Here is a 22,569-nt window from a genome sequence, read left to right as displayed (position 1 = left end):
GCCTACAGCACAAGTTACAGTGCAGAAACATTCTAGGTTACACTGTAGGGCCAAAGCCAATTCAAACCCTGACTTCCAATTGCTGCACGTGCCTGACAGCACACTGTGATTCACCCCCAAATTCTCTTCATCAGACACGAAACCCCACTGCATCCCAGCCTGCGGAGGTGAGGGACGATAGAAGTGAGGAGGTGAGGAGAGGGGAGGTGGGGGTGAGGGGTGAGAGGTGAGGAGGTGAGGGATGATAGAAGTGAGGAGGTGAGGAGAGGGGAGGTGGGGGTGAGGGGTGAGAGGTGAGGAGGTGAGGGATGATAGAAGTGAGGAGGTGAGGAGAGGGGAGGTGGGGGTGAGGAGGTAAGGGGTGAGGAGGTGAGGGACGATAGAAGTGAGGAGGTGAGGAGAGGGGAGGTGGGGGTGAGGAGTGAGAGGTGAGGTGAGAGGTGAGGAGGTAAGGGGTGAGGAGGTGAGGGACAATAGAAGTGAGGAGGTGAGGAGAGGGAAGGTGAGGGGTGAGGTGAGGAGGTGAGGAGGTGAGGAGAGGGGAGGTGAGGGGAGGTGAGGGGTGAGGGGTGAGAGGTGAGGTGAGAGGTGAGGAGGTAAGGGGTGAGGAGGTGAGGGACGATAGAAGTGAGGAGGTGAGGAGAGGGGAGGTGAGGGGTGAGGGGTGAGAGGTGAGGAGGTAAGGGATGAGGAGGTGAGGGACAATAGAAGTGAGGAGGTGAGGAGAGGGAAGGGGAGGGGTGAGGGGTGAGAGGTGAGGAGGTGAGGAGAGGGGAGGTGAGGGGAGGTGAGGGGTGAGGGGTGAGAGGTGAGGTGAGAGGTGAGGAGGTAAGGGGTGAGGAGGTGAGGGACGATAGAAGTGAGGAGGTGAGGAGGGGGAGGTGAGGGGTGAGGGGTGAGGTGAGGAGGTAAGGGGTGAGGAGGTGAGGGACGATAGAAGTGAGGAGGTAAGGAGGGGGAGGTGAGGGGTGAGGAGTGAGAGGTGAGGTGAGAGGTGAGGAGGTGAGGGGTGAGGAGGTGAGGGACGATAGAAGTGAGGAGGTGAGGAGAGGGGAGGTCAGGGGTGAGAGATGAGGTGAGAGGTAAGGAGGTGAGGAGTGAGGAGGTGAGGGATGATAGAAGTGAGGAGGTGGCCGGCGCCGTGGCTCAACAGGCTAATCCTCCGCCTGCGGCGCTGGCACACCGGGTTCTAGTCCCGGTCGGGGCGCTGGATTCTGTCCCGGCTGCCCCTCTTCCAGGCCAGCTCCCTGCTGTGGCCCAGGAGTGTAGTGGAGGATGGCCCAAGTCCTTGGGCCCTGCACCCCATGGGAGACCAGGAGAAGCACCTGGCTCCTGCCTTCGGATCAGCGCAGCACGCTGCCATTGGAGGGTGAACCAACAGTAAAGGAAGACCTTTCTCTCTGTCTCTCTCTCTCACTGTCCACTCTGTCAATAAATAAATAAATAAATAAATAAATAAAAATTAAAAAAAGAAGTGAGGAGGGGAGGTGAGAGGTGAGGAGGTAATGAGGTGAGGAGAGGGGAGGTGAGAGATGAGGAGGTGAGAGGTGAGGAGGTGAGGGATGATAGAAGTGAGGAGGTGAGGAGAGGGGAGGGGAGGGGTGAGGAGGTGAGGAGATGAAGGGTGAGGAGATAAAGGGTGGGGAGAGGGGAGGTGAGGGTGAGGAGAGGGGAGGTGAGGAGGTGGGGAGAGGGGAGGTGAGAGGTAAGGAGGTGAGGGGTGAGGAGTGAGATTGTAAAAGGTGAGGAGGTATGGAGTGAGGAGGAGAGGTGAGGGGTGAGGGGAGAGGCGATGTGGAGATGCAGAGAGGAGGTGAGAGATGAGGGAATGAGCTGGGACGAGTGAGGAGGTGACTGTGGGATCCACCCTACGGGCCCAGAGGCGGGGTCTGTGGGCTGAGAAATGGGGCCGGGCAGATGTGAGGGGGAGAAGGCACCTGAGTGGAGGAGATGGCGCCCCAGACAAGGCACGTGCCCAGGGCTGCTGCCTGCCCCGGGCAGCCCCAGCCCACCCTGTTCCCTTTCTCACCTCTCCACCGTCTCGCAGAACAGCACGATGACCTCCTGCTGCACGTAGTACTCCCTGGGGGACTTCACGGGCACCATGGCCGAGACGTAGCTGCAGACACGGTGAGGGGCGTCAGGACGAGGGGCGCCTTAAAGCTGCCACGCTGCACCAGGCCCTCGGTTCCGCACTAAGTGCACAACCTGGACTTCCAACAGATCCTTCCCATCAAAGCTCCTGCAAGGCGGGCTAGCCCAGGCCCCCTCGGACCCCCGCAGCCCTGCCCCACTCGGCTGTGACCGCCTGGGAGCAGTGCCGCTCCCCACCTCGCACACACTTCCTGGGGGAACAACCCCGGGAGCCCCAGCGTGGGCAGCGCCAGCCTGGCGGACCTCAGCCAGCCGAGGGCGGTAGGGACGCAGAGGTTTGCTGAGTGGCTGTAGGGAAGCGACAGGGTGGCCACCCACTCCCCAGACAGCACTGTCTTCCCACCTCAATCACTCTTTTTTTGTCATGAAAGCTGGTGTGGAAATCTGGGGAAGACAGGATAAAGCAAATTTGATCCTCTGTGCTCTCCCTGCCTGGAGTCCCTTTAGCATTCTGGCTGATTTTCCTCTGAGGCTGACGGTGCTCATTAATGGAGACCCTGCTTTCTCTCACGGGCCATGAGTGCCACTGCACCTGCGGACACATCGCAGGGTGCCTGGGCCTTGGGCCTCTCTGAAGTCCTTTTCCTGGGGCTCCCAAGGGCCTGGACCCCTCACTCCCACCCTGAGCTCCGCGCCAGCCCAGCTCTTCCCTCGAGAGCTTCCGTCACCCAGAGCCCAGGGCACACCGCGCACACCCAGGGCCTCCACGTCACCTCAGCTCGAACTCCGCAAACAGCACGTCGAAGTGCCGCAGCGCCTCCCGCATCTTCTCCGTGTAGGCGTTGAGGTCCCGCAGCGCCTGGTCGCGCAGGGCACCGCGCACCTCCTCCAGGCTGCGGGTCAGCTCCTTGGCCAGAGGCCGCATGGCCATGCTCTCCAGCTCGCGGTTCATGATGATGGAGCCGGCGGCCAGGCACTGTGGGCGGGAGGACGCCCTCAGGAGCGGCCACAGGGGGGCGGCACGCTCAGGGGGTGCCCCTGGTCTCCGTGCCCAGCTCCCCACTCCGGGCTAGGACCTGGCACCTGTCCCCGGGCCCCTCTCAGAGCAATCACAGCAGTGACAAGTGTCTCTTACTGTGGCCCATGTGACTGGGGGAGGGTCAATGTGAGGCCCTTGGGTCTGGGGTCTCCACGCTGGGGGCCCCCATGTCACTGCTCCCAGACACCACGCTCAGGGCTGTGACTTCCTGGGAGTCACAGATAGCTCCTGTCAGCACCACTTTCCTTAGAACAGGTTCATCAGCCCAGAGTCACCAGCCCCTGGCAGGTCCCCCCTTGTACCTAGAGACCACCCACAGCTGCCCTGGCTATGAGAGGCAGCCCCCTGTGTATGTGCGGTGACACGGAGCCCGAGCGGGGCTGTTGGGATCTGGGGGCTCATCCCGGGCCAGGCCTCACCAGGCTGGATAAAGTCAACCCGCCAGGCAACCCCCATCCATGGCTGGCCGGGGGAGCAGGGTGGGAGGCAAATTTGTAGGTGACAGAGGAGGAGGCTGCTGACCTCCCAGGAGCCCTGAGGGCAGCGTGGGGCCCTGCAGGCCACAAACAGCGACAGCAGGTGGTAGCCCCTGAGCACAAGTGCCCACCAGGCCAGCAGGCAGCTGCTCTCCAGGGCCCACTTTACAGATGCAAACACTGAGGCTGGGGAGGAGGGACAACACGTGCAACTTCAGTGGAGGACGCCCCAGCCATCAGTGCAGGGGCCGGATAAGATGGGGCACGGGGCCAGGCAGGGTCAGGTAAAGCTCAGGCATTCCAGACTCACAGGGAGCTCAGGCAGGGAGGACGGGGACAGCACGACCCCGAGTCCCCACCATCTCCCAGAGGGACCAAGGGCAGGGGTCCGGGGTGCCCTCAGGGTCCCGCCACCTCCCAGGGTACCCCAGTTTCCTCTCTGGAACGTGACTGGGGCCAGCATTGTGACATAGCCAATAAAGCTGCTGCCTGTGACGCTGGCATCCCATACGGGCGCTGGTTCATGTCCCGGCTGCTCCACTGAGGATCCAGCTCCCTAGGAAAGCAGCCTTGGAAAGATGGCCCAAGCGCTGGGGCCCCTGCCACCCATGCAGGAGACCTGGATGGAGTTCCTGGCTCCTGGCGCCGGTCTGGCCCAGCCCCGGTGACTGCGGTCATCTGGGGAGTGAACCAGCGGATGGAAGCTCTCTCTGGCTCTCCCTCTCTCTCTTTCAAATAATAAATAATAAACCTTAAGAAAAAGAAAAATCTGAAGGACTACGGTGATATGTGGCACCCGAGGTCCCAGCACAGCTCCCCCTGTTTGCTGCAGGTGGGGGAGGGGAGCACCACGCCCACATGGCTTTACGTCCTCGACGTAAGCGGTCTAAGAACCTCGTGAACGCTGCGTGGGGAACCTCCCTGGCACGTGCAGTTTGGGGGCCCAGGCTCGCGGCTTTTCTAGAACTTCCGAGGATGGCTCAGGCTGCTCCGCCTGAGTCCTAGGGGAGACACCAGGTCCTGCGCTTGCCCCGCCGACGAGGTTCACGGGGAAACGCTAACGCCCAGCTTTAGGACCCTGGGTCCCAGGCCACTACCTCGGCGCCAAACCACAGCTGGCCGGCCAGGTTGTCGTGCCGGATCTCCTCGGGGAACTTAACGCAGAAGTCCCGCGGGGCGCGGTCCTGGGGGATGCACTCGTCCATGATCTGGTTGATGATGTTTAACACGTTGTCCTGAAACACAGAGGAAGCACACGCCCACCTGGTGGCTGTCACGCTGCACCGGAGGACACGCGCGACCCCTCTGACGCCGCTGACACCCGCGCTTGCTGTGCGGCTGGGGGCAGCCTGCCCTCCCCCGGAGCTGCTGCTCAGGTAGCTTCCTCACCCGCCTGTTCTCCGGGGCTCCCCGCGGGCACATCACTGGAACCAGCAGGTTTCCCAGCACCCTTTGCAGCAGCTCTTCAGCAGAAGCAGTGCCCACCCGCCTCCTGACCAAGGCTCCCGTAGCCTGCGCGCAGGGACTGCGTCTCTCTGCACCTGCCCAGGTGTTCCTGAGAACGGGGCAGACACAGCTGTGCAGCTTCTACTCACAGGACAGGCCTGGGCCACCCTGTGTGTGCTGTCAGGGAGGGACACCCCCAGGGGCGCCCTGTGAAACCACCCACAGAGGGGACTCCAGGCCTGGCCCTACAGCGGAATCAGCACAGCGAGGGCCGGAGCTGGGGGTCGGCAGGCTGCCAGCGAGGGGGCACCCAGGGCAAAGCCCTCGTCGTCTCTGAACCTCGGCTTACCCGTCTGCAGAGGGAGGGGCACAGCCCCGCCTCTCAGGGTCAGGGAAGGCAGCTCTGTCAGGGCCAGGCCCAGAGGGAGAAGGGCAAGGCAGTCAACCCGAGGGAGACCCCACCCGTCCGCAGCTACGCGACCTGGGACAGGCCCCTTTGTTCCTCTGAGCCGTGGACCCGTCTGCAAAATGGAGACCACAGTCCCTGGCTCCCAGGGGCACCGCGGGAGGGGAAGCTTGCAAAACTCTCGCTCGGCTGCGGCCGGGGCCAGCCCCACACACAGCAGCTTCTACTTCACTCACTTCTCACGCCCGACACAAAACACTTCCTGCACACAAGTCCATTTCATTGCAGCTGAAGTTAGACGGCGCCCTTGCCGCTGAGGTTACTCTACCCTTTCAAACCTCTGCCGCGTATTCCACAGAATTACAAGGACAGGAAGTTTGCTGTTTCCCCTTTAACTGGTTGAATATGCAATGACTACACTTTCACCAGGGAAAACTGGAAGCGAAGGAAAGTTCCGAGCAGGCACGGTGCCCGTGGTGGAGATCCACGGGAACTGGCAATTCCCTCCGGTTCTTGCCCTCCACGGGGACCGTCCTGTGTGCTCTGCTCCTGTCCTTATGGCGGGAGGCGCTGTCGCAACTCCTCAAGAACCAGCTCCCGCCTCGGGCCCTCCTCTCTGGCTGCTAGTTCTGCAGAACCATAAACAAGCCTGAAACCACAGTGACGGTGCATGGGGACTTCCCCGGGACCCACTGGCTTCTAGAATGAACTACAAGTCCCCGACAGGCCCCGGTGAGGCTCTGCCCACCTGCTTCCCAGGAGCACCACACTCACTGGTGCGCACCCTCGGAGGTTTAATCTCTCCCGCCCGCGGCGTGTCAGTTTCACCGTCCTGGGAGGCAGGTGTGGAAAATCAGCGCGAAGGGAAGCAAAGCTCTGCAGGAAGTTCTGCAGCGAAAGGAAAACCTTAGCCCTTTACACGCAAAACAGACGCAGCCGACCGCAAGTGGTTCTGCTGCCACTGCTGTCCCGAAGGTTTTCTGGACAGGAGGGTGCCTTTCTCCGGATCAACGGCGACACAAACGCTAGGGAAAAGTCAGCGCTTACTGGGTCAGGGGCGTGGCCTGGCTTGCCCGGGGTCGTGGCCCACTGGAGGCAGTGCTCAGACGCTGCCACCCTGCATGGCCCACCGGAGCCTCCGCGGCCTGAGAGCAGGGCCCTGAGTATTTACTGACGGATGCGAGTCTGGGACAGCGCCTCCTGCAGAGTGTACCTGGACAAGCATCAGCTGGCACTTCCAGTTCCAGCCAAGACGGGGCAACAGGAACCGAATTAGCCGACAGCCGTGAGAGGCAGCAAAGGACAGGGAGGCTGAGAGCTGAGAACGGGGCGCTCGCTGGCTCGGCACAGGTGGGGCCGACGCAGCCGGAACTGACGAGAGCTGCAGACGGAGCGGCCACACGCGGCCAGGAGGAGACGGCCCACGACCAGGAAAGACGCCCCGGAAGGGCTCGAGGTAGTGGGAAAGGAAAGAATTAGGAATTCTCTGCCCAGAATGGAGACGACACGACCGTGGGGCAGGTGCCTGGCCCAGGGGTTAAGACGCCAGTCATGTGCTCACATCCTATCCTGGAGCGCCTGGGTTCCACGCCAGGCTCCAGCTCCCGCCTCCAGCCTCCTGCCTATGGGGATTCTCAGAGGCAGTGGAGCTGGCTCACGTAACCAGTTCCTGCCACTCCCGTGGAAGGCCTGGATGAGCTCAAAGCTCCCGGCTTCGGCTCAGCACAGGTTCAGCCTCTGCAGGCACTTGGGGAGGGAACCAGTGGATGAGAGCTGTCTGTCTCTGCCTCTCAAACAAGTACGTTTAAAGGAACCCGTGATGAAAAGAAAAGGCAGCCAGGATGAATCACACTTCAAAAGGCGACACAACTAGCAGCCAGGGCCATAAAGGCAGTGGTTCTGATGTCACGTGTTCAGCAGAGGCTGGGCATTTGGTGCAGATCCAAACACTCACATTCTACATCAGGGTGCCCGTGTAAGCCCTGGCTCCTCTGCCTCCAACCCAGTTCTGCGAACGCCAACGCACACCTGGGAGGCAGCAGGTGGTGACTCAGTACTTGGACCCCTGCTGCCCAGTGGGAGACCCAGGCTGAGTTCCTGGCTCCTGGATTCAGCCTGGACCACCCTGACCGTGACAAGCAGCTGGGGTTAACCAGCACTTGGAAGATCTCTCTCTGCCTCTCTGCACTTTCAAATAAAATGAAAACATATTTGGAGGGAGTGAGCCAGCAGATGGAAGAGATCTCTGTCTCTCCCTCTCTCTCTCTGCAACTCTGATTTTCAAATAAATAAATATTTTAAAAAAATCATAAAAAGTTGGGGCCAGTGCTGTGGCACAGCTGGTTAAGCCACGGCCTGCAGTGCCGGCATTCTATGGGCGCTGGTTCTAGTCCCGGCTGCTCCACTTCTGATCCAGCTCTCTGCTATGGCCTGGGAAAGCAGCTGAGGGTGGCCCAAGTGCTTGGGCCCCTGCACCCATGTAGGAGACCCAGAAGAAGCTCCTGGCTCTGGCCTGGCCCAGCCCTGGTCATTATGGCAAACTGGGGAGTAAACAAGCAGATGGAAGATCTCTGTATCTGTCTTTCCTCACTCTTTGTAACTCTTCCAAGTAAATAAATACATTTTTAAAAAAGTCATAAAAAATTCCGGTGCCACAGCTCAATAGGCTAATCCTCCGCCTGCAGCGCCGGCACACCAGGTTCTAGTCCCGGTCGGGGTGACGGATTCTGTCCCGGTTGCTCCTCTTCCAGGCCAGCTCTCTGCTATGACCCGGGAAGGCAGTGGAGGATGGCCCAAGTCCTTGGGCCCTGCACCCACATGGGAGACCAGGAGAAGCACCTGGCTCCTGGTTTCGGATCAGCGAGGTGCGCCGGCCGCAGCACATCAGCCGCAGCGGCCATTGGAGGGTGAACCAACGGCAAAAAGGAAGACCTTTCTCTCTGTCTCTCTCTCACTGTTCACTCTGCCTGTCAAAAAAAAAAAAAAGTCATAAAAAATTAAGTAGAGGAGCTGGTACTGTAGTGTAGTAGGCTAAGCCTCCCCCTACAGTGCTGGCACCTCTATGGTTGCTGGTTTGCATGCCCCAGCTGCTCCACTTCCAACCCAGCTCTCTGCTTATGGCCTGGGAAAGCAGCAGAAGATGGCCCAGGTGCTTGGGCCCTGCACCCACACGGGAGACCCAGAGGAGGCTCTTGGCTCCTAGTTTCAGATTGGCCCAGCTCTGGCCTTTGTGGCCATTTGAGGAGTGAACCAACGGATGGAAAATCTCTCCCGCTGTCTGTCACTCTGCCTCTCAAATAAATAAGTAAAATCTTAAACAAACAAAAAAATTAAGTAGAGACAATGAAGAGATTTTAAAAGGAGATGAAAACTACAATTTTTGAGATTAAAAAAAAAAAAAAAACAAGCATACAGGATTCATCCAGATTAGAGATGGCAGAAGAAAACTACTGTGAACTTGAAGATCAAAACAACTGACACTGAAAGAATCCGAGAAAACTCTAAACCTACAGGTCTCCGCGAGCTGTAGAACAGCTGCCACGGGCCAGACAGGCATCACCTGAGCTCCAGAGGAGGAGGAGCGGAACAGACAACATGTTTGGGGACAACTGCCGAAACGTCTCCAAACTCAATGATCACTAGAGACACAGCCCCAAGTTCCGTGGACTACAAGCACAAGACCAATGAAGAAAACTATACACGTTAGATTTCTCTCTCTTTTTATTAAGATTATTCATTTATTTTAGAAGCACAGCTACAGACCAAGAGAGGGAGATAGAGAGAGAGAGGTCTTTCGTCCGCTGGTTCACTCCTCAAATGGCCACAACGGCCAGAGCTGCGCCAATCCAAAGCTAAGAGTCAGGAGTCAGGAGCTTCATCCGGGTCTCCCACGTGGGTGCAGGGGCCTAAGCACTTGGGCCATCGTCCACTGTTTTCCCAGGCCATAGCAGAGAGCTAGATAGGAAGAGGAGCAGCCAGGAGATGAACTGGTGCCCATATGGGATGCCAGCGCTATAGGTGGAGGCTTAATCTATTATGCCACAGCACCGGCCCCCCTAGAAGTTAAATTTCATGATTAGATTCACCAAAAACAACAAGAAGAGAAAATCTTAAAAGTAACTACGGGGGCTGGTGCTGTGGCGCAGTAGGTTAATCCTCCACCTGCAGTGCTGGTATCCCATCTGGGTTACGGTTTGAGTCTCGGCTGCTCCTATTCTGATCCAGCTCCCTGCTAATACACCTGGGCAAGCAAGGGAAGATGGCTCAAGTGCTTGGGCCCCTGCACCCATGTGGGAGACCTGGAAGAAGCTCCTGGCTCCTGGCTTCAGATAGACCTGGCTCCGGCCGTTGCGGCCATCTGGGGTGTGAACCAGCAGATGGAAAACCTCTCTCTGTAACTCTTTCAAATAAATAAAAATAAATCTTTAAAAAAAAAAAAAAACCCACTGCCTACACAGGGCAGGTCTGTGATGTGGAGAAGCAAAACGTGGAACCACAGTGGCCCCGGGCCTCGGAAGGACGGCGAGGTCCTTGCACGGTACTTGTGCGTGAAGCAGTGCAGTCCGGCTGACAGCAGCTGTCACTAGCTAAAGAGAATTGTTATGAATCCTAAAGCAACCACCAAGGCGGTAACACAGAGTCCTGGCCGAGAGGTCAGCAGAGGGGCAGAGAATCAGAAGACACAGGAGCCACCAAGGACTACAAGTCAGAGAATCACAGAAGACAACTGTCGCCGAGGGGAAGCCAGGGAAAAGGAGAGCAGACGGCAAGACAGAGCCGGGCCTAACCCTGCGACAGGTCCCATTAGACAGTTTACCTCGGCACTCCGCTGAAAGGCGGGAGCTTACAGATCCAGAGATGAGACCCAGCAGGCCCAACACAGGGGATTCAGCCACTGCTTGGGCCGCCAGCTTCCCACACTGGAGTGCCTGGTTCAAGTCCTGGCTACTCTGCATTTCCAATCCGGCTTTCTTGCTAACGCACCTGGAAGGCAGGAGATGATGATCCAAGCACCTGTATTCCTGCCACCCCACGGAGGCTCCCGGTTATGGCCTGGCCCAGCAATGGCCACTGCAAGTACTGGGGCAGTGAGACAGCCGGTGGAACTCGATGTGTGTGTGTGTCTGTGTGTGTGTGTCTCCTCCTCCTCTCCCTGTCACTCTGCCTTCTAAATAAATAAATCGTAACAAAAAAGACACAAATAGGTTAAAGGCAAAAGGATATAAAGAAATGCAGCATGCCCACTCCAATCACAGGAAGGCTGGAGAGGCTGGGTGGAGAGCACTCGTGAGGGTAGAGCATCGCGTCATGATGACGAGGCTGCAATTTGTCAGGAGTGGGTAACAAGCCCTAGCACTTACGGCTGTAACAGAGCTCAAACTCCACACACACGTCCACGGTGACAGCTGGCCCTCTCTCAACAAGATGCGACACAGAAAGTACGCAGGAAATCAGCAAGCATACAGTACTTCAAAAAAAATTATTGAGGGCCGGCACTGTGGCATGGCGGGTAAAGCTGCCGCCTGCAGTGCCGGCATCCCATATAGGCGCTGGTTGAGTCCCAGCTGCTCCACTTCCGATCCAGATCCCTGCTATGGGCTGGGAAATCAGGGGAAAATGGCCCAAGAGCTTAGACCCCTGCACCCCTATGGGAGACCTGGAGAAGCTCCTGGCTCCAGGCTTTGGATCAGCGCAGCTCCGGCTGTTGTGGCCATCTGGGGAGTGAACCAGCAGGTGGAAGACCTCTCTCTCCTTCTGCCTCTGCCTCTCTGTAACTCTGCATTTCAAATAAATAAATAAATAATTTTTTAAGAAAAAAAGATCAGAAGTGGAATGCCGGGACTCAAACGGGTGCCCACACTGGATGCTGGTGCTGCAGGTGCCAGCTTTAACTTCTACGCCACAGCGCACACCGTGACAACGCTAGTAACCAACTCAACATTTGTAGAACACTCCATCCGACAGCAGCAGGGCGCACATGCTTCCCAAGAGCACATGTAACATACACCAAGACAGACCACATTCTAGGCCATGAAACAAGCCTCAAAAATGCAAAAGTAGCTCAAGTCACACAAAGTACGACTCTGACCACAGTGGAATGAAATTAGACATCAGCAACATAAAAATCTCCAGAAAAATTCCTAAATATTTGGAAACTAAACAGGTCCCAGGAAGCAGTCATTCAGCCTAGCAGTCACGGTGACTGTGGCCGTCTGGGAGGACCCGGGAAGCAGTCACGGGGGCTGTGGCCGTCTGGGAGGACCCGGGAAGCAGTCCCGGGGCTGTGGCCGTCTGGGAGGACCCGGGAGCAGTCATGGGGCTGTGGCCGTCTGGGATGACCCGGGAAGCAGTCCCGGGGCTGTGGCCTTCTGGGACGACCCGGGAAGCAGTCCCAGGGCTGTGGCCGTCTGGGAGGACCCGGGAAGCAGTCACAGTGGCTGTGGCCGTCTGGGATGACCCGGGAAGCAGTCACGGGGCTGTGGCCGTCTGGGATGACCCGGGAAGCAGTCCCGGGGCTGTGGCCGTCTGGGAGGACCGTCTGGGATGACCCGGGAAGCAGTCATGGGGCTGTGGCCATCTGGGAGGACCCGGGAAGCAGTCATGGGGCTGTGGCCGTCTGGGATGACCCGGGAAGCAGTCCCGGGGCTGTGGCCGTCTGGGAGGACCCAGGAGCAGTCATGGGGCTGTGGCCGTCTGGGACGACCCGGGAAGCAGTCCCGGGGCTGTGGCCGTCTGGGAGGACCCGGGAAGCAGTCACAGTGGCTGTGGCCGTCTGGGATGACCCGGGAAGCAGTCACGGGGCTGTGGCCGTCTGGGATGACCCGGGAAGCAGTCCCGGGGCTGTGGCCGTCTGGGAGGATCCGGGAGCAGTCCCGGGGCTGTGGCCGTCTGGGATGACCCGGGAAGCAGTCCCGGGGCTGTAGCCGTCTGGGATGACCCGGGAAGCAGTCCCGGGGCTGTGGCCGTCTGGGAGGACCCGGGAAGCAGTCCCGGGGCTGTGGCCGTCTGGGAGGACCCGGGTCCCAGTCCCAGCTAACACAGACCTCCAGAGGCAGCAGTGAGGACTCAAGCCACAGGGGACACCGGGGTTTACTGCCGGCTCCCAGCGCCGGCCTGGCCCAACCACTGGAGAATGATCCAACGTAGGGCGAGTGTTCTCTCTCTCTCGCTCTCTCTCTCTCTCTCTCTGCCTTTCAAGCAGATGAAAACAAATAAACATTAAAATTACAAATACATAAAAATCTATTTTCATGAAGAACAAAGCCCAATTCTGTCATTTATCTTTTGGCCTATGTGTGACGCCCAACCGGTTCTGTTCTCTTTTACCAGGGGCTAAAAGATGCGTGCCCTGTCACGCTCTGAGACGCTGGGAACTGACGCCATGCAGGGACCCAGCAAGGGGCCCCGCGTCTACCGCTACTCCCGTGGCTGGGGACAAGTCACAGTCTGAGCAGCCCTCGTGTTCTCATCCACGCAGCGAGAGGCCAACGCCCCTGTCGGTGCTAGACCGCTGTCACTCTAGAAACAGCTGTGAATGCACGAGCCAGCAGGGGATCAAACTGCTGCAGCCGGACAACGCTGACCGCTGTTTTTGTGAGGCCACAAACAGAAAAGAACTGGAAAGTCACGCTACTGAAAAACACAAAGAATGAAAGTTGAGGTCAGCCGGCCAGTTGCATTTTCCAATTGTATTACGGAGTGCCCATGCTGCGCTGGCCCAGGCGAGGCAGTGACAGCCTGCCCTCTGTGAGGGAGTGACGCAGGAACACACCAATCCATACCGCTGGCCATAGCAAAATAAGCACACAATAATCTCAGTAAACACAAGGAGGCATGGGAAGAGCCAGTGCTCCCTGATAAGAAGTCTCAGCAAGCTAGGAACTGAAGGCAACTTCCTACGGCCTGAGAAGGACACCTAGGAAACCCGGGCTGGTGTTCTCTGGGCCTCCAGCCCACCTTCCTGCCAATGAGCTTGATGGAGTGCTAATTCGAGTCCCGGCTCTCCCGGCTCTGGGCCTCCAGCCCACCTTCCTGCCAATGAGCTTGGCAAGGCAGCAGAAGACGGCTCAAGTGCTTGGACCCATCACTCCTGTTTGACACCAGGATGGCGCTCCTGGCTCCTGGCTTCGGCCTGGCCCAGACTGGCTGTTGTGGCCATTTGGGGAGTGAACCAACAGGTGAAACAATCTCTCTCCCACTGTAATTCTACCTTTCAAATAAATAAATAAATATTTTAAACATCAATTAAAAAAAGAAAATCCAACAATTAACATCGCACTGAACGATGAAAGGCTGCGGGATTTCTCGCCCTGAGATGAGAACGAGATGTGCGCTCTCAACGCCATTCTGGATTTCTAGTCCACGCAACAGGACAAGACACACGCACACAAGCAAGACAACCAGGCAGCGAACGACGAATAAAAACACCTCCGCCGCAGGAAACACAATCATCCACACAAAGAATCTACCAACAGCCAAACACCACCACAGAGTCTCCAGAACTAGGAAGCGAAGTCGGAAAGAGCGAGGCACCGGGCCATCTGTATCCGGTCTTCTCCCTGTTCCCCCCACACAGCTCCTGCTGAGTGACAATACGGTAATGAGATGGCGGGCTGGGGGCTGGGGTCCTTAGCCCCAGCACGGGAGCTGGTCACCAGGAAGAACAAGGCAGGATTACAGGGTTGGGACTTTCTCCAGGGCGGGGCTGCAGGCTGGGTTGGTCGCCCTTACCAGGAGCGCGTTCCCCTGAGTTCTGTGAACCAAACCCCAGGAGGGTGTTGGGGCAGGTTGGTTTGCAGATGGAGGGCCAGACCACCTGGGGCGGGGTGGGGCAGTCTTCAGGGCTGGGACCCCACCTGGGAGACCTGGCGCTACCTGCCGGCAGTGTCAGAAGTGAACTGGACTGCAGGACACCCAGCCGGTGTGCACGCGCGGCATGACTGGCACTGGACAAAACGGCAGCCTGCCACTGGCTCTCCTGCCAGGAGCGCCCCGCGCATGGGCGGCAGCCGTGGCCGGTTGAGGTATTTATAGCAGTGCCTCGCAGCACCGCCTCTGAATTAGGCAGCAGCAGCCGGCTCCCGCTCTCACCACCGCCCACCCGGAGTCCCCCCACGCAGGCACGTTCCTCGTTCAGACGTGGGGGGCTTTCCTGCCCACCCATGGCTGCACTCTCCCAACGGGTCCTGCGTGGTTTGGCACCTGAGGCCCTCCTGGGACCCTCCTGCAAAGCTCTCCAGCACCTCCTGGGCAGGCCCTGAGACCAGCCCCGTGGAGCACAGCAGGTGACAAGGCCCCGGCCACTCCTTCACGGCCCACCCAGGCAGGGCAGGCCCGGCCACCCCAAAGCTCACCTGACAGGAACGGAACTGGCTGACGAGCAGCGTGCACCGCTGGGGGTCCTTCCGGCCGTCCAGGCTGTCCAGCTCTGCGGCCACCTGGTTGAGCTCCTCGTCGGCGTAGTAGAACTGAGCCAGCAGCTGCGGGTCCGACCTCTGTGGGGACAGAGGCCTGGACAGTGAGTGGGGAGCCGCTGCGGGAGGGCGTGCAGCCGCTCTGGCCTTGCTCCGGGCTGCGGGCAGCAGGTCCGCCAGGGCCTGGGTCCCCAGCCTGGCAACCCCACCCTGACGGGGGTGGCTCCTCCTTCAGCTCCAGGTCTTCTGCAGGGACACAACTAAGGCTGGAATCGAGGCCCGGCTGCTGGCTCTGCAGCCCACCGCGCAGAAGGGGGCTGTGGGGATCCAGACGCTGCTGGCTGCACCCTGGACGCGGAACTCTCACAGAACGCAGCTAAGGAGCTCTGCACCCCTCAGCCAGTTTCCGTAACACCCCAAAATGCCAGTGCTTTGTGGGACGAAACCCTAAATTCACCCGCTCCCCCATCAAATACGCAAGGTGTTTGATTCTGGGTCTAAAAGAGCAACCGCCATCCTTGGAGCAACATCCAGAGCCCATTCACCTCCATCAGTCCCCAGTCTCCTTATTCTACAAACACGGCAAGGCCCCACGTGCCTCAGGGCCTTTGCACAGGAGGCTTCCTGCACCCCAGTCACAGCTGGCTTGTTCCCTTACATAAGAGAAACTTGTGGGCAAGGTGATGACGTGTCCTCCGATGTGAGTTTACAAAGTGCACTCTTCATAGTGATACAGAGAGAGACAGGAGAGACAATGTACAACGAGCAAATCACACACGGCTCAAATCTGCTGGCAACGCCAGCACAGGTGCACACCACGAACATCTGCACCTGCTTCCCTCTCGGCTCCACCTAAGAGTCAGCACCTGCTTGTGTTTATAATCGACCTGTAACCTTCCGTAACTTTTGTTTCCTGTTTCCTTTCAACTCAGCCCAGCCCACCTCTCCCACCCACTCTGGCCTTCTGCCCCTCCCTCTACAAAGCCTTGTCCCAGGAGCAAGGTCTCAGTCACAGACCGCCCAGCAGGCCCAACTCCCCGTCAGCTCCAGATGCTGGCCAAGGCTCCGGGGTGAGGAGCGGAAACCCTAAATGAGACTGAGCACGCTCACCTGGGAGGCCACAAGGTCACAGTCACCCAGTGACCCCAGGTTTGGGAGGCGGGAAACGGTTGTTGGCCATTTCCTGTTCTGCTTTCTGGAAGCAAAGGATCATGGGAACAGGAAGCCCACCAGGGCTCCAGCTCCTCCCCATGGTGGGGTGTGCCTCCAGGGCCTTGAGACCTCACTTTCCACTTCTCAGAAGCATCCCAGACCCAAGCCAGCTTCTCCAGGGCCACCAGCTGCCCCTGCTGAGCCCAGGTCCTGCAGATGGCGCCACGTCGAGGGAGGGGGGAGTCGCAGACACACCGGGACCTCTTACGAGGACTCCCCGCGTGGGGGTGAGGCCCGCTGTGACTGGTGGGAGCTCAGGGTGGGAGCCCATCGGCTCCCTTCCCCTCGGAGGAGGGCGGGCAGGGCGGGGATGGTGTGCAGCGAGACCTCGCTGTGGCCGAGCGTTCCTGCAGCCCTGACCGCTACCTGCTGACAGGGCACCATCTGGGCCGGCAGTCAGGCCAGCTCTGAATTTAGGGCACTGGAGGACGACGCCTCCAGAAGCGAAACCTTCTGAGGGAGGCCGTGCCCAAACCCGCCCAGGGGACAGCTCAGAGCTGTCCTCTGCTCTGGGGCCACACAGCAGGACGCCTGCAGCTCAGCCGCCAGGGGCAGCCTGGGCCCCAGGCCGCTCGGCAGTGATGAAGGCGCGTGAAAGGCCTCAGGGAAACCCTGCCTGCGACCTGCCCACACGGTCACCCAGGCCACAAGGACCCACGTGTCCCTCCTATGTCCTGGACACGCTGACAAACAGCTCCCTCGCATGCACACTTGAGTGGCAGCGACCCCAAGGACACAGGCGCCCACAGAGGCAGGACACCTCCCGGTGAGGACTTGGGGAGAGGCCTTATGAGGGGCCAACCCTGAGAAAGCAGCGTCTTCCATCGAAGCCATCCAGCCGGTACCCTCGGAAGCTGTCTCCGCCCAGAGCAGGGCTGGGGGCAGCTAACAGCCCAGACCTCTCCTCTCCCTCTACATCCAGCAAAGAGCCCCGGCCAGGCAGCCTGGGCAGCAGGTGCTGTGTGTGGCACTGACGTGGTAAAGCCCTGAACAGCCCTGGCTGGAGCTGGCCCAAGCTGGTGACTCTGCCCACCCTGACGGCCCCTCCTTGGCCCTGGTCTGCACGGCGCCTGGGTCTCCCTCGCATTGGGGACCCGCCAGGCCGTCTACGACCCGCGGCACGGCCACACAGCTCCGGCGCCTGACACTTCCTCTGTTCCCCAGGTGCCAAACGCGCCCTTGACGGACAGGCCTTTCTCTAAACCCCGCCCCACCTGCCCTGAGAAGGGCGCCAGCGGGAGGCAGAGGCAGGAACTGCAGTGACCTTGATTTCAGTATGTTAAAGACCTTGAAGCCAGAGCTACGCACGTGTGGCCCATTAGCAAAGGGAGCACTACCTGCCACACGCCCCCAACACACACACCCTGAGCACAGCAAATTAACAGACCTGGGTAAAAATAACAAACTGTTCCTGAAACACAAAAGGCCCAGGCTGTGTAAAATTGTATTTCCAGCCCCTCAGGACCAGCACTCAGAGGAAGAGCCCCCCCCCCCAACCCCCCAGTGCAACGGCAGGGGCAGGAAGTAAGTCTGTATCAACTATGTCAATCAGACCCACCCGGAGACCCCCGAGACCCCAGGTGCTGTGTGAGCGACACCTCCAGGCAGGAGTTCCAGGAAATGAATTAACACAAGCCAGAAAATTCGATTTGTCTTGATGAACAGAATCAGCAAAAACACTCCAGGACTGAATTTCCATTTCGAAGTATGCAAAGTAGGACACAATCAAGACCTCACCTGCTCACCACTCACGCTGACCTGGTCCCTCCAGCCAGCGCACAGCACGGCTGGCCAACGGGGACATCAGTGTCCAGGAGTAAGCGGAGCGTCTTCCCCTCCAGATGCGAACCAGCCAGCAACATTGTTTCAACATTAAATGTTAAACCGAACCTTTAAATGCCCCTAAATAAAATGTCCACAGCCAAGGAAAACAATTGATATCAACAGGAAGCAGTGCTCACCCTGCTGAACATCTTAAAATAAAAATTGTAGGATAAATCCGAACCCAATAGGAACATCTCCTACAATCAGGCCACATCACTGTTTTCTCAAGAATAAATTCTCAGCACCGCATGTTTTCACTGCTACAAGACAGAAATAGGGGCTGGCATCGTGGCGTAGCGGGTAAAGCTGCCCTGTGATGCCAGCATGCCACATGGGTGCCAGTTCATGGCCTGGCTGCTCCTCTTCCAACGCAGCTCCCTGCTAATGGTCTAGGAAAAGCGGCAGAAGATGGCCCAAGTGCTTGGGCCATGCCACCCTTGTGGAAGCCCCACAAGGAGAGCCAGCCCCAGTGCTCTGTTGGGAGCAGCTAGGGTGAACCAGCTGATGGAAGATTCTCTGACTTTCTCTCTCATTCTGTCTGACCTTCAAATAAATAAAGACAAAATAAAAGCCACAAAGAAAGCATTTTGCTTAGGAGATAAGAAAACTACTGAATAGTCAATCCTCAAAGAGGGCAGAGGAAAGACGCGGTAACAAAGCAGTTTTAAGGTCAAACTTAACTCTGCAAAACAGAGTTGACCGATTCGCGGTTCACCAATCCAAACACCTGGTCTGTGATGGGGCCGCAGGTGTGGCTGCAGAGGTGGCGGTGGGATGTCAGTGCGGGTCTGCACAGCTGCAGGCCCGGAAATGAGCTCAGGCCCCTGCCCAAGCCGCGCCCGGAGGAGCCAGGTGTTTCCCAGCAGCTCTGAGGGCTGGCTGGCCAGGCTGGGGCAGAATTCAGTGTGCACAGCACCACCAGCCTGGACAGGCCCTGGCCCCACAGCAGCCCCTGGAGGGGGCAGCCCCAGCCCTGCTCAGAGCGCCACTCATCAGAGGTGGCCTCCAACAAAGCCTTCGACCCAGATAAGCCCAAAGCTCAGGAAGGAAACAAATGGCCAAGGTCAGTGCTCGATGCCACGGAGCCAGAAGGCAGCTCAAACGTGAGCAGCAGAGGGGATGGGGTGCCCAGGACTGGATCCCTCTCACACTCTCGCTTCCCTAATAAGACGTAAATCCCCGAGCTGGGGCACCACACTGGGGCACGGCATCACGCTCTTGGCCAGCTCCAGCAGGGGAAGACAGCAAGAGCGGCAGGTGGCAAGACAGATGGCAGGACAGGCGGCGTGGCCAGACCAGCAGGGACAGCTCCCCCTGCCCCTGGGCAGCCTGAAGATGGAAGGGAGCCCGAGGCGCGTGAGGAATCCGGATTCCTGCCCGGCTTCCTCCCCGCAGCAGCTGTCCCAGGACACAAGCCACGCTCCTAACAGGGCCCCCAAGACTGACCACCCCACGCAGCACCAGCCGTGGAGACGCTGGCGCGCTTGCCTTCTGGGTGTGGGAGACGCCTGGGATGGAGGCCTCACATGGGCTTCAGGGGAGAGGGAGGAGAGCAGGCGCCCACCGTGCCCAGCTGGGCCCTGAGCTCCACTGAAGCCCTGGACTCCACCCCAGCACTGGACTCAGAGGAGCACCCAAGGCAGGCCAAGCTTCCAGCCACACTCTGAGCAGGAGACCTGGCGGAAGCCTGGAGGCTGGGGCCGTCCCTCCCCTGCCCCCTTCCTGAGTGGCATCAGAGAGGGCTTTGTCCCCTCCCCTCCCCAGCCCCAGCCCCTCCCACTCCCGCTCTCTCTGCCCTCTCTGTAGCCTCCAGCCTGGGCTGGTCATCGTCCCACCCCCCCATTCCCTCCACCCTGTCCACACAATGTCCCTCGGGGAGCCACCCGCAGGAGGTTCTAGGACCTGGTGGGCGGGACCCAGGCACAGCAGACTCACCAGGGTCACTACGCACAGTCATCTAACTGGTCAGCCCTGCAGGACTGTTCTCTCGGGGCCCGGGACCCAGCCTCGCCTGTTTCTCGCCTGTAGATCTCAAGGACAACTGTAGGATGTGCGGGCGGGCGGTGTCCTGAGAACTGTCCAGATCAGCCCAGGCCCGTCTCTGAGGGCCTCCTGGGGAAGGTAACCTCTGGGGCTAGGGACAGCGCAGCCAAGGCAGCTGGGCCCTGCTCCCCTCTCCCCTGGGAGCACCCAGTCCTCCAAAGCCTGGCCCAGTGTCACACAGCCCCCAAGCACACAACCCGGGAGGGCTGCCTCTTGGGGTTCCCCGGCTGGGGTACAAAGTGGGGCACGCAGACACGGCTCCGCCTGCCCCAGGCAGCTTCCCAGTGTTGGAGGACGGGCTTGCCACGGACCTGCGTCGACTTCTGCCCCTTGCTGCCCATCTCTGAGTAACACAACTGCTTCATGCACCTCGTGTGAGTGTGTCTGTCGCACCAGACTCCAAGACACACCCTGGCCGTGGCGGGCCTCGCCTAGCTGGAGCACAGAGGGCAGGGGTTGTGGGTGGTCGGCGTGGCCAGATCCTTGCCACCCTCCACACCGCCGCAGTCCTCTTTTGGGCACCTAGCAGAGGGGGAAGGGGCCCCCTCTCAATCCACAGAGCAGAGAACCGAGGTTAGAGAGGGTCACAAACTCCCCCAACATCCCACAGCCGACAAGCGGTGGGGAGACTGTCCCCAGGCTCGACCCACTCTCACCTGGGGATAATACGGAAGAGCAGTGTGGAGCCGCCCAGGCGGGCACCAGGGCCCTGTGAGGCGGAACGTTCCCACCGCCGGCTCCGCAGCTCAGCCTGGGGGGACTCGGGGGTGGCTGGCCGCAGATGGGAAGCGTGTGCCGACAGCCGGCCAGTTCACACAGACACCACAAGCCAAGTGCCCAAGGAGTGTCCATCAGCCCTGACCCAGGCTGCAGACTAGGGGATCGGTGCTGAATTCCTGACCTCGCTCACACATTCAGTTACCTGTGGACCATCAGCCGGTGCCACGTGGGCTTCCAGTCCACAGAGCCAAGGTGCTCAGTCATGGACCTACTGACTCCTGCTGGTCTGGCACAGCCAGCCTGGCCAACAGCCCCAGGCGGGGACAGGCACGGCCACCAGGCCAGGCCAGTCACAAGTGGGTGAGGGTGGGGCAGACGTCCAGGCGAGCCCAGAAGAGCAGCTTTGGGATGCAGCACTGGGTCCTGCCTGGCCACGCACAGGCTGCGAGCAGCTTGAGGGGGAGAGGCTGGTGCCGGGGGGGGGTGGGGGGTGGGATGGGGGAGGGTCGGATCAGGTCGAGGGGCTCCCGACATCCCCCTGCCCAACACAAGCAGAGCCACACAGGGGAGGGGACTGCTGGGGGGACACAGTGAAGGAGGCAGCTACCTGTCAGGATGGGGAGATCAATGGCGCCCCCAGTGCAGTGACATGGATGTGGAGAGGCCAGAGGCCAGGACAGAGCCTGCAGGGCTACCCGAGAGACACCGGGAAGAGCTACAGGGACAGGATGCTGGGGGCCATCAACCACCGCCTCAAGGTGCCTGTGTGTGCGTGCACGACTGGCGGCTCCCGGCTGGGCCTCTGCACGCCCTCGTCAGCCTCATTCGTGGGTCTCGGCAGGTCACCCCAGCGATCGCCCACTTTGCGGTGCCTCCCCGCCAGCACGGGCCCACAGATCCTCTCGCTGGGCTGGCCCTTCAGCCTTCAGGCCGGCTCTGAATCTCTGACCCTTCAGACTCCTGAACCCTGGGCCTCACCTGCAGGCAGGTGAAAAGCCCAAACCCTGACTGAGGTCGAGAAACGCTTCCCCACTTGGATTCAAAGATGGTCAGTGCCGGCCAGCGGGGACTTGCTTCCAGGGCGCCGAGCTGGCCACAGCAGGAGGACTCTCCCCAGGCCCTTGCTGGGGTCCTCAGCTGAACTCTGAGTTAGGAGCCCCCGGAAGCTCTGCTGACACCACAAGACCCCAGGTATGCTGGCGGTAGAAAGAACCCCAAAGGGAAAGGGGGTGCACATGTTTATGTCCCGGCCTCTGGGGTCCAGACTGGGAGTGAGGGATGCTCCCCCCACGGCACTGGGAGAGAGGGATGCTCCCCCCACGGCACTGAGAGTGAGGGATGCTCCCCCCGCGGCACTGGGAGTGAGGGATGCTCCCCTGACGGCACTGGAAGTGAGGGATGCTCCCCTGACGGCACTGGGAGAGAGGGATGCTCCCCCCACGGCACTGGGAGTGAGGGATGCTCCCCCCACAGCACTGGGAGTGAGGGATGCTCCCCCCACGGCACTGAGAGTGAGGGATGCTCCCCCCACAGCACTGGGAGTGAGGGATGCTCCCCCCACAGCACTGGAAGTGAAGGATGCTCCCCCTGCTGCACTGGGAGTGAGGGATGCTCCCCCTGCTGCACTGGGAGTGAGGGATGCTCCCCCCACGGCACTGGGAGAGAGGGATGCTCCCCCGACGGCACTGGAAGTGAGGGATGCTCCCCCCGCAGCACTGGGAGAGAGGGATGCTCCCCCCACGGCACTGAGAGTGAGGGATGCTCCCCCCACGGCACTGGAAGTGAGGGATGCTCCCCCGACGGCACTGGGAGTGAGGGATGCTCCCCCCACGGCACTGGGAGTGAGGGATGCTCCCCCCACAGCACTGGGAGTGAGGGATGCTCCCCCCACAGCAC

General features: G+C 59.7%; 1 protein-coding gene across 1 annotated transcript in view; it reads right to left on the bottom strand.

The window, feature by feature from the left end:
- Positions 1-22,569, bottom strand: part of ZFYVE28 (zinc finger FYVE-type containing 28) — a 121,649-nt gene that overhangs the window by 52,774 nt on the left and 46,306 nt on the right. Inside the window, exons 2-5 of the mRNA XM_062212943.1 lie at positions 14,815-14,955; positions 4,707-4,844; positions 2,868-3,070; positions 2,030-2,119 (exon numbers count right to left, since the gene is read on the bottom strand). Coding sequence (XP_062068927.1) covers positions 2,030-2,119; positions 2,868-3,070; positions 4,707-4,844; positions 14,815-14,955 — 572 coding nt within the window. The remainder of the gene's footprint in view (positions 1-2,029; positions 2,120-2,867; positions 3,071-4,706; positions 4,845-14,814; positions 14,956-22,569) is intronic.

Source organism: Lepus europaeus, chromosome 16 (genome assembly GCF_033115175.1).
Source record: "Lepus europaeus isolate LE1 chromosome 16, mLepTim1.pri, whole genome shotgun sequence".
Taxonomy (NCBI): domain Eukaryota; kingdom Metazoa; phylum Chordata; class Mammalia; order Lagomorpha; family Leporidae; genus Lepus; species Lepus europaeus.
The sequence above is the reverse complement of the archived record's forward strand: the minus strand, read 5'-3'. Positions and strand labels throughout refer to the sequence as shown.